The following is a 12,322-nucleotide window of genomic DNA, read 5'->3' on the forward strand; positions in this document are numbered from 1 at the left end:
ATGCTACAGCTTTGTGAGGAGAGTTCTGCTATACTGCCGCTCTAATGCAATTCTTACAAAGTTGTAACAAAACTACACAATTTATATTTAATGAATGCTTGAGACTGCTGTGATGACACAGGTCAGCTGAGACAAAACAAGCAAAAACCCACAAGATCACATATAAAATAATCTAAACAGCTCTCTTTTAGTTCTGGATATAAGCTAATTTAATAACTCTTCCTGCTGAAATCATGGGCAGTAAAATGTAAAATATTTATGATAATCACATCAAACTTAAGGGGAAGAAGACACTGACAACACAGCACATAGAGAACGCTATCATACTGGTGTACAAAGCTCTGTTTTCTGCTGCAGTGAGTGAATAATCTGTGTTACCTGCTTTGATTAAATTCAGCGAACAGTTTATACTCTGACTTTGTTGTTCTTTTTTATTTAGCTTGACCTGCTCCAAAGAAAGGTCAGTGCTCAAGGCCAGTTATAGATCAGCAGGGCTCAGCTGGCACATACATATTTCAGTCATATTTGTAGTTCAGTGACTCTTTCATGTCTGACAGATTTTTGATTGCAGCCGGTGACACTTCGCTTCTGCTGCACATGTGTGGCATGAAATAGTATTGATGTGCTCATTGTATTGCTATTTTGAGGAAGGAATTCTTTTTCACTTGAGACTTTATTTCTCATCCTCGTCTGGTGTAAAGATATATTCATTGTATCCGTATTTTTTCACAGTTAAAACAGCAGTTAATATTCTTTATATAATAACTGTGAGATCATTTCATAGGGACAGTGATTTATTTATGTATTCTGCTTAAACACAGTCTTGTTTTGTGTTTTTCTCATCCTGCATTGACACAATTTAACAGGAGTGAACACAGAGTACCATCATTTGTTGCCATGATCTTCTTAGATCTCATCCTTGGGACTAATGTTTCACTGACTTCCCTTTTTAAGATTGTCATCCTCAAAATGTTGTGGAACTAACAGGAAATTTGGTTTGATAGACTTCACAGGTGTGTTTGCAGCCATGGATTTGTAATGAATAATAATGGTTATATGAGTAGGCAGTTTTTATTTTTATCTAATTATGTGGTATCTAATTCTCTCTGTGATTATCATTTCTGCAGTTCGTGACCGATAATTCTGTCTGTGCTATAAGAAGACAGCAGTGCATGGATACAAATGATGAATATATTACTCAAGTGTGAGCTATTGATTAGAATGAAATCCATTTTAGAAATAAAATAAAAACTTTTTCAGGTATAATAATACAGCTAGTATACTATATTATACCCGTAAGTGTATGTGTGATCTTCTCATATCAGACCCTTTATGCAGAACATCTTATCTCCTGACTAAAACTAGTTCTGATTTATATCTGGAACTCAAAGTACAGCCTCTACCTTCTGTAGTCCAACTATGTGTGACAAAATCACTCTGTTACGCTTGCTTACATAAGAAAAATCTTTAAGACAAATAAGTCCCTTTGACTTACCAGTATGGACAAACATGTGTTTGACGTAGTTCTGTTTAGCAGTAAAGGTTTTACTGCAGAGAGTGCATTCATAGGGCTTCTTCTCTCCCGGACCGATCCCTCCAACAGCCTGTTGCTGCTGAGCTGTCGCTTGCTGTACCGACATAGGGTTGGGGAATGATGGCATTGCTGGGGGCGGCACTGCAACAAACTGGGGCTGCTGCTGGCCAGGAAGGTAAAGGAAAGGCTTGTTGTCTCTAGCCGGCTGCGTGGGAAAGAGTGTGGGCAGGAAGGGGCTTCCAGCGGTGCCCATCACTTGGGAGTTGCTGGTCACGGTGAGCGGCATCCTCAGGTTGCTGGTGTGTGATTCTGCCTGGCGCATGTAGTGCGGGGCACTGGGCAGGGACTGGGACATGACTGAGTTTGGCAGGGGCTGCATCATGCTACTGTCACTAGTGCTGTGGGATGTGTCCCCGTCGTCATCTTGCACTTGCTCCGGAGACGAGTCGTTGACCTCTATATGCACCAGGCCACCTCCGTCGCCATGCTGCCCGTCCCCGCCTACCTCTCTGCTATAGCCCATCAGGTACGGCTGCTGCTCCATAGCATCTGGCTCAGTGCTGATGGAGGAGCTCACCCCTGAGTCAAAACTTTCCACCTTGGACTCACTCTCCACACCCTCTGTATGGTCGGTCTCTTCTTGGCAGTCCCCCAAATTTTCATAGCAGCTGTACTCGTCTTCCGCCTCCTGCTTTATGTGCATCCCTCCCGTCTGTATGCGTGACGGTCGGGGCTGCTTGCGGCAGTGAGTGGACTCTGCTGTGGAGATGAAGCGGTCGACTTGCTGAGATCTCTCCTGGATGCGGTTCATCCAGGGTGGATCTTGAGATTGCTGGTCCTTCTGAGTGCCGAGGGTGGTCTCGTAGTTTGACGTTAGAGGGTTAATGTACAGGGAGCGCTCACGGGTGCCATTCTGCAGCGAGAGGCCAGGGTAGGAGTACAGTGATGTGTATGCACGATCCATGCTTTGTTGTGATGTTGCTTGCATATAACCTGACTCTGCGTCACTGCTGGGCCCAGAGGTGCCTGATTCGGGTGTGCCACGGGGTGTGTCCTGTCCAGAGTCTCCCGGTATAACAGGGAACCCCCCCGGCCCAGCCAGGCCCACATTCTGAGACACAATTCGGGTGCACTCATCAATGACGGTCTTAATCTGTAGGATGCTGGCAGCAGTGAGGATCTGCAGGGCCTCTGACTGAGATACCCGCAGGATCCCACTGTACATAAAGTCAATCAGCTTTTGGATGGATTGCACCGAGACCACAGAAGGGATCTCAATGTCGCTGTAGCCCAAGAGCAGCTTGTCCTGAAAGAAGGGGCTTCCAGCAGCCAGCACGCAGCGGTGAGCACGCAGCATACTTCCATGGATCCGAACAGTCACGTCACAGAAGTGCCCACGGTTGCGCTGCTCATTGAGGGTCTCAAGTACAGAATTGCTGAAGTTGTGAAGATTGATGTTATGAATGCGCTCGGTCATCCCCTTGCAACTGATGTCACCTGCAATCAGAAAGCAACATGACTTTAAAACTCACACCATCACCACATCATTGATTTTGATCTAACTCACCATGAAAAAGGAAATGAGTTATTTCATGAAAACATTGTTTCGGGTAAAGATTTCCTTCAACATAGAAATACAAAATCACTCATTTGCTGGTGAACAGCATTAGTTATATATTGGAAGTAATGAAACTGTGAATTCCAATTTAATAACGAGTTATGAACACCACATCACAAAAAGATCTCTTGAATGCAAGGAAATTGTCTTCCCTCTTATATTAGAAAACAGAACTGTGTCCCAGCACAACAATCAACCTAAATACATGGTAAGTAAGAGTGATGCGTATTAGACAGACCTAAGAGACTCAATTAGAGGACTCTAAAAACAAGAATACAAATATATTAATTCTTTTTTATTATTTTCTTCTGCCCAGTCTCAAATTGTTTGGAAGAGAATCAACTCATTTCAATGTTGGAGCTAAACTCGTCTCCTGATCCTGTTTTAAAAACTCCACACACATTGCCGTGGTGAAAGACAATTAAAATGGTTCCCTCCTAATTATTACTGTACAAGTTCCCCCTCTTACACCATGCTCTTCTGAAGTTCCTCCACCCACCAGTAGGTGGTGCACTGGGCTTGGAGGACAACAGGCCTCTTTTGTTAGCCATGTGTTCACTTTGATGGCGCTTCCTAACTATCCTTGGATTGGATGTGACCCGGCTGATCAGTTGGTAAGATTACTTTGTCTGCTTTTCTTCCAAGTTCGGCATTAAAAGATATTCAAATCTACATACAAAATAGATGGGTGGTTAGTGTAAGAATTATGCAAATTGAGGGTTTTCATAATTACTGTAGAAGTAATTTCTTTTAAATTTAAACCATCTTGAGAATAATTTAAGGAAAGCTGTTGAGCTTATTTGATTATTATTAATCACAGCACTTTAGAGTCCTTATTTTGATTCCAGTAACAGAACAAATCTCAGAGAAAATACAAGAATGTGCTCCACCATATCTGACAATGGCTAAATATATTTATGAAAACATTTTGGTGCTGGAATACAACATTAAACGTGCAACTTTACTTCTCATTCAAAAAGTGGAAAATGCTTTAGAATTTTGAAAACTGTGTCACACTTTATTTAAATTAACTGAGCAGTAACACAGAAAATAAAACCTCCTTATAGTTACAGATTTGTAAAGTAGGATTATGCTAAAATGAAGCACAGGAATACTGTTAGCACAGAGTGTTATTTCCAGCTTTTCAAGCTGTACAGTACTCACAGTTAGATGACGTTTTGTTCCAAAAGATGCTTGTGTGGCTGGTGATGAAGTGCGGGTCAAGCTTCAGTTTGCTGGTGGAGATGGCTGATCAGAGGCCGGGTGCTAGGCAAGGCTGTCAGTCCTCTCTGTCCAAATCATGTGCTGCTCTGCTTCAGTGTTTGCAGGAGGGGGGGGGGGGGGGGGGGGGGGGGACAAAGACGAAATCTTAATGTCTGCATTTAAAAAAAAAACATTCAACACTGTTGCTGTTTTTTCTTTATGGAAGCTGCTTGTCTCACACTCTGTTGCTTTGTGTCAGATACCTGACAGCGCGAGGGTACCAGCTGACTTACTTTTCTCACAAACCTGCCTCTGATGTGGAACCTGCCGAGAGGGCGAGGCAGCTACAAGTGACAGGCTCTAGCAGCCAACAAATCATCTATTAGTGACAGTTTTGTCAGCAATAGTCGCACCTGGAACGCAACGATACACGCTCTTTATTAGGAATCGATCATTGACTCTTCACCTCGTGTCTGACGAAAGTTTCCTGCAGGACTCCAGAGATAAGGGAACTTGTAGTAAAAGGCGTGGGTGGAACTGCTAACTGTCTGATGCACCAAAACAGACGGTTTGTAATAGATTGATGTTTTCGTTAAAGTAAAAGAGCGGGACAGTGTGTGTGTGCTTCAGGACGTATGGCTAAGGAGATCATTGAGAACTCAGTGTGGTGCGGCCCTCATTTGCAAATGTGTTGAACGAATGCCACAAAGACAAATCCTGTTGTTGTTCCCTTTGTTTATACGGAAAATGCCACTACAATTCCACTTACTGCCCCTTCTGTATCGCCACTCCCTTAATGGACCCTGAGCCACAGTCAACAAAAATATCTTCCACCGACACGCAGCAACAGATGTGTTTAACAGTTTTCAAAGCATGACAAATGGACGTCCCTGTGTACACATGACCACCGATTACAAATCAAGAATGAGAGAAATGTTGGTATTAGAGGCAGTTTCTCTCTCAGCAGTTATCTAAGCTGGTGAACAACAAAACCACACCCTTCCAAAGAAAGACAATCAAGAGTCCTCTTAAATGTACGCAGAATTTTGAAGATGTGTCAGTCACATTCCTCACTGAGTGTGTGTGTGTGTGTTTGTGTGTGTGTGTGTGTGTGCGTGTGTATTTTTTGTTTTTTTATTTTTAAATGCACCAATCAAACAAAACCATATCCAACACAGATGGTAGCAGACAGTAGAAGTTGTAATAATAGAAAAGAGTAAAATTTTAAACACACAAGGCTTTCATTGAAAAACACAAGAAAGGCATTCAACAACGTGAGGCATGTGATGAGCTGCTTTGATGACGCTAGGAAAGCCTGCCACGAGAGGCCTTATACAGAACTTACACATTAGTATGGCAAAGTCTGACATTCAGAACGAAAACAAAATGATGAGGAGGTCTACTTTATCTAACGCTGATTCTAATGGTAACATTTCAGGTCAGACATGAGGAGAAAACTGTATTGAAGCAACGCAAAATGCCCTTACAGTGTCTTTCCTATTAATCCCACAGAGGCCAAAGTCCCCTGAAATCTTTAACCATTAGAGCTCAAAGTGAAAGACTCAGAAGACTTCAAATATCAAGCTGAATATGGATCATAATTACAAGTGTAATGTGGCACTCTCACATTTTTTATGAATTAAAATGTTCAGTAGCTGTCACGCTGACTCCAACACGCACACCCAGAGCTCTCTGTGCAAACCAGTACAACTGTGTGTTCCTGAACGGAGCTTGGATTTGACCAGACCTGCAGGTGAATGTTGACACGTGTCATTCTTTCACAAATCTCAAGTGTGCTCACAGAACACACCTCCTGGTTTGAGACACGGAGGTAAAAATCTACAGATGGAAACAATATGATTTTAAGCATGTGACCTCTTTCTTTTTTTTCCACAGACTCTGATGGAAGAAGAAGGACCATCTGCTGGTCCGTGGAAAACGATAAATATTAGACCGTAAATATGCCTCTAAAAATATTGTGTGTATAATTTAGAGCGGAGAGGCAGAATATCTGCGAGAGAAGCAGAGTCGAGGGGTTAAATTGTAATCAGGGAAATGTGGCACAGAGCTCTGCGTCCACAAGCCCCACTTTGAGAAGTACAGCGAGCAGGGAGCACGTGCTCGCTCTCTTGAAATGCCCTCGTCAACCAACAAATTTGGCGATTTGATAAAGACAAGTAATAACGTGTTTAGCAGCAGAGAGGGTGATCACTCGATACTGAGGCGGATCATTCTTTGGCACTAACGCACGCACACACTGGTTCGTTCTTCAGTCCTGGCGACGGTGGAAAAATTTGGTAGAGAGAATCCTAAATCTAAAAAATCAGTCTTCAACCCTTTTCTATAAACTTGGCAGCTCTTTTACACTTCCCTAAAAATAGGCCAATCAGACTCTTTACTATAAGCCTCAATATAAGTCAAACATGAGCCTTGTTCTGTAACCTAAAAACTACATCCAACCAGAACTATTAACCCTACTGTGTTTCTGAATGCTTCAGACTGTTCCTGAAATAATTCAGCAACAGTTTCTAGTGAAAGTCGAAGAGAAAACAAATAAAGTCATAATTTAGGAGCCTCTTCTTCAACATACTGCACTCGCCCATGTGCCAAAATGCTTGAATCCATTTCCGTGGCAAGTATTTGGCCTTTTTTTTTCTAGCTTAAGATGTTACTATATTCTGATGCCATGGGCCTTTTTTTAGACAGCACATATATGTTCCCTCTCTGTCTTCCCCCTTGCCCATCCAGACATGTAAATCCACCTGCCCGAGGGGTAAAGTGAGGTGAATGCTGGCAACAAAGGAGCAGGCCAAGGGAAGCAGGCTTCAGTTGCCCAGACTGCCACTCACAACAGTGATTCCATTTTAGCCGTGACACAGTGGGTGAGCAGCAGCCAGTGCCTACCTGCAGTGAATTCTAATCAGCCCAGGGGTCTGTCTCCCTCCCTCCCTCCCCTCCCTCCCTCCTGTACCCTGCCTTGGACTAAAGGGGCTGATGATCCTTCAAAATTAATTAGATCCTTGTAGGAGGCGGCCATTTTCTTTCGCTTCCAAACGCTCCACCGAAAAAAAAAAAAAAAAAGAAAGAAATTTTCTGAATTAAACCAAACTCGGGGTGTGTATTTTTCCTCCTGGTATTGATCTCTTTCTTTCTGCATCTCTACCTGTTTCCTGTTTCATCAAACTCTCTCCTTGTCTTTTCTTCAATCTGTCTGTCTCACTACTGTCTGTGTGTCTGTAACCCCCCTCTTCCCCCCTCCATCTCCCTTTTCCTCCCTCCCTCCTTCCCTCCTTACAAACCTTCCCCAGCACCTCCCCCGCCCCTCTCTCCGGCTGCCTCCCTCCATGCTCCCAGCTCTGTGTCTGCCTCTGTGGAGTTTGCTGTCAATAAATCCCCAGAGGTCAGTTTGTCTGCTGGAAATCAGACACAATGCTCCAGACCGCCAATGCAATGCATGCTCTGCTGCTGCTGCCGCCACAACAAAGACTGAGGAGGGGTAGGAGGGGTAGGAGGGTGGGGGGGTGGGGGGGAAAGGAGGAGGAGTAGGAGGAGTAAAAGGGGGGGCAAAAAAAAATTAAGACAGAGGGAGACGAGAGGAGGGTTGCAACTTCACCAGCCAGACTCCAGGTTAATCAGCCGCCTATATTAGGTGACAAGGCCGATGAAATACGCTGCATCGAATTGGACATTAGTTAATCAAGGGGGGTAAAATGGTGAGGATGGGGGAGGGGGTTGAGAGCAGACATAAGAGGCGTGCTTATGAAAGGAGCAGTATCAGCCATGTGAATAATATACATATTGAATATGCAAATAATGCTTACAGCACACACACTACAAGCATACATTCAAGGCCCCTGGTACATTTAAATGTGGGGACAAAAGGGCCACAGGGCACGGTGAAAAGCTTGTCCATGCATGCGCATACAGCATCTCTCCATGAATCCGCTCCACATTTGCACTTATCAAGTGTTTTTTTTTTGTTACACCTAATTAATAGTAATTTATGAGTTTGTTTGAAAGCTTTAACAATCACTGTCCGACATTGTAATTATTAATTTCAATCATCCCTTTAGAAGCAAACACATTAGCATATAAACTAGCAGAAATGATGCTTTAATAGTATGGTTTGGATATGGGATCTAATGTAATTTAGTACACAATGTAAATGTGAGGCGAGCACACTGGGGAGTTTCAAGCGTAAATCAAGTGTTGATCTGATGTGTGATAACTGAGGGTGTGTTTCATTTCACTCCTCTGACAAAATAGCACACACACACGCACACACGCACAGTCAACATCTCAAAGTTTACTGAAAAAAGGAAAATATTCAATTAAACCTCATCTGACGCTGTTTTGTCCTGCTTTTCTTCGTTCCGCGCAATTAAGAATTAACATTTTATTCCTCTTTGCACAGCAGTACTGTGTAGCATGATTTCAATCGGAGTAATTTAAAGCACTGATCTGTTATCACATTCGAGTGTTCGTCTATAACGTCGTGCAGCAGTTAACAGGTGTGCTAACAAATGCACCTAAATCTCACACACTTCCAAACAAGCGGCAGAAAACACCTCGCAGACTCAAGATTTAATTGATTTGTCTTTATGGCAGTCCCTGAAAATCATCAACAAGCAAACGTAGGCTGTTGACAAGTTGTGCCAAGATTTTCACACAACGTTTTTTTTCCCAATTTTTTTTCCTTCTCCCTACACTGAAAATGTACGGTGTAACATAACATCACCAAAGAAATCTTCCACGAATGGGTCTGATAGATGCAACGACGACGACGAACTACGTTTGATCCAAGTGTGTTACCGACAATGACGACGTGAAACGTCTCCCTGAACTTTGAACCGGCTCTTCACCTACAGCACAGACGTGGGACTGGTGATTCTTCCTTCACATCTACAGCTTCGATCTCAAGCTCCCCACAAGAGACTGTTGAAAATTGTGCAAACACTGAGAAAAGTGTTTCTTTAATTCACAAAAACACCCTTTTTTTCTGCTGTGAATGCTCTCACACTTGGTCAAAGCTTGGTGAGGTAATAAAGATAACCTGTGCCATGTTTCGGCCTCCTTTTGATTGAGATTACTTAAATAGCTGTGCAATGTTCATGAATTTCTTTGCCTCACAGAGCAGCTGGGACTTTTTATTAACCTTTAAAGTCTCCTAAATCTAATCTAAGCGTTCGTGTTTAGTTTCTCTGCCTCTGAAACGTCTAAGATATCACAGCAGATCGACGTGATAAGACACTCAGTCCAACAGAAAGCTATTCCAATGTGACAGGATGTGCGGCTTTCAAATAAATTCCTCAAGCAAACAAATAACAGCACACACTACAATACCATTACACAAGTAAAGGACAGTTCAAAGTCTTTTTTTTTGACAGGACAGCTTGTTCAACTTCGTCATTTTCTGTCAAAAACACACCCACCACCGCCACCACCACCCGTTATCCTGAGCAGACTCTTTGTCCTTTTACAGATGGGAGGATAAGCTACTTCTTATAGACTTTTTTTCAGGCAAAGTCCAAACAAACAGTCATAGATTGGTGCTATCACACTGTATTTTATGAAGTTTCCAAAAAAAACCACATAGAGCACAGAGGGCAAAACACAAACAGCCATTGTGGGCTTGCGGCCATTAATTTATAAAGCCAGTATCTCACTTTGGCAAATGGATGGGGCGCTTTCAAGAAAAGTCTGAGTTTTGGCAAATGGCTGTGTTTTTTGTTAATGAGCATTTGACCGAAAAGAACCATCTGACTACTCATGTGACAGTCTCCAAAATCACCTCTAACCCCCGAAGCAGATAATGCTAAATTCAAGAGAGATCATTTAGGCACAAGTGTCCACAGCAACTGCCTCTTCACAGATACTACACATGTCGAGGACATTTCTCCTCTCCAAAAATCGACCTGGCGGGCTATTAAGAGATCTTCATGAACCTACATAGATGCTCGCATAGGACTGCTCTGTCTATTAGCAGTGTATCATGATAAAGAGCCGGATAATTGATTCTGTTTGGCACAATATAAAACACACTTGTATGTCTGTGTGTCTGGACGGTGTTCAGAAACAAGCAGGCATAATCTCAACAAGTGGACTGTGTGGTATAGAGGGGCTGCAGCACCTTTATATCTCTGGCAGAAAACAAAGTGTCTCCTGATTTTATGTCCTTGGGAGATAAAGCAGAACAAAGATGCTTTGTGCTGAGTTATGAGACGATAGTGTGGGACCTCTGCTAAAAGCACGTAGGTCTTATTACTGTGAAGAACAGCAGAGCCTCTGAATATGTTTAGGTTAGGTGATACTATGTTTGTCACTAGAGAGACCAAACAGAGGGAAGCCACACACGTATAGTATTTAGAAGCAGCTCAGGAAACAAGTGTTCACATAAGCCTTATGTAAGGCTGACACTTATAGAGCTGTAGACAGATACTCTCTCTTTCTCTCAGACACACACACAAACATACACACATATATTCAGAACAGCAAAGGGCCTAAAATAGGTTAATTATTGGTAGGTGGTTGTCATACTCTTGAAAGTTATGTGTTAATCAGATGGTGATGACAGGAATCAAAGGTAAGTAAATGCTACATTTCACAGTTGGTGTTTCTATATTCAGCTTTTGAATTTTATATCATGTTCATCATGTCTTACACATTATAAGCAATGAAAATCTGGGCACTGACCATACATGAAATCATGTTATTTAGGATCATTGCTGTGTATGTGCAACAATCTAGAGATATGGTTCATGTTACAGTGGGTGTGATTCAATTAATTGTGGTGTTCAACGAAAATTATAACATTTCAAAGAAAAATGAAGCCATCATAAATCTAATGTGAGGAAAGTGTAACTTTATATTATTATCACAGTCCAGCATCCAACATCTTAGCACTATATGTGACAATCTGAGCAAACGATATGGTCAGCTTATTAATAAAAAAATCTTTGCATGTAATGTGTGGTGTTTTAGGACAGATGCACATCAGAAATCATCATATCTGGATGTTAGATAGTGTATGATTTTCTCACACCCATCATTGAGAGCGGCCTCAGATGCACCGTGCACCATGTGTTTCACCAGCAGCTGCACGAGGACATCCACTAGCACAGAGCTGAACTTTCACTAATGCACGAGGCTGATTTAAGCAGTCCAGCACATTTCTGCACTTTCTCCTGAGCTGCTCTGCGCTCCAAGGGTCAGCAAAGGTAGTCCCTCTCTCTACTCTACTCTCCTTCTACCTGGAAGGCTCAACACCTCCCCTCCTAAAAGGGTTTGTGAGTGTGCGAAAATGACGTGCTGCAAAAGTGTTAATGTGCTTCTTGTTAACCGAACAGAAGGAAAGGTTTAATGATGTCACAGATTTCTTCAGCTTGTAGCTACGGCAACAACAACACACATACATGCAATCAGAGGGGAGATAAAACTGAGTCGTCACTCAGGTAAACTAACAATATCTTCAATGTAGGGTGTCTTTAAATACGCGTTAAGCTCATTATGGAGGCAGATATTGAATCCTGGTGACTTCATAAAATTATTCAGTTTATTTTCAGCCTTATGGTTGTTAGCACTTTTAAGTGTATTTATAGTTTGGCAGACTGTTGTGTAGTAAATACAGATTATATATGTCTCATCAGCTCATTTGACATATGACCCTTCTAAAAGTGTAACGCTGACACACTGAAACACTGCCGACCACAGTGCGCCCTATACACCCTTTCCAAAAGTGTTAGCACCTCATGTCCACTGGCTAGCTGAGCTCTCCCAGTTAAGATATAATGGCACAAACACACACTAACACACAGAGCAGTTTGAAATTGAATGCACGCACAAAGGTAAGCTTTTTGTTAATCCAACAGAGAGAGAGAGGGGGGGGGGGGGTTACAATCTCACATGAGGAAACTTCATCCATACAATGCTGTGTTGCAAGACAAAACCTGTTAAGCAAGCCGAGCACA

At 42.5% G+C, this 12,322-nt stretch overlaps 1 protein-coding gene across 5 annotated transcripts in view; it reads right to left on the minus strand.

Moving 5' to 3' along the window:
- The window catches only part of zbtb20 (zinc finger and BTB domain containing 20), a 40,003-nt gene that overhangs the window by 12,390 nt on the left and 15,291 nt on the right, over positions 1 to 12,322 (minus strand). For 4 of the 5 annotated variants that reach the window (XM_034683430.1, XM_034683429.1, XM_034683427.1 and 1 more), the window contains 2 exons: positions 4,317 to 4,465; positions 1,496 to 3,031 (listed from right to left, as the gene is read on the minus strand). In XM_034683430.1, coding sequence (XP_034539321.1) covers positions 1,496 to 3,011 — 1,516 coding nt within the window. In that variant the 5' untranslated portion in view covers positions 3,012 to 3,031; positions 4,317 to 4,465. The remainder of the gene's footprint in view (positions 1 to 1,495; positions 3,032 to 4,316; positions 4,466 to 12,322) is intronic. The other variant, XM_034683428.1, reaches the window with a different exon arrangement.

The sequence above is a fragment of the Notolabrus celidotus genome, chromosome 5 (assembly GCF_009762535.1).
Source record: "Notolabrus celidotus isolate fNotCel1 chromosome 5, fNotCel1.pri, whole genome shotgun sequence".
Lineage (NCBI taxonomy): Eukaryota > Metazoa > Chordata > Actinopteri > Labriformes > Labridae > Notolabrus > Notolabrus celidotus.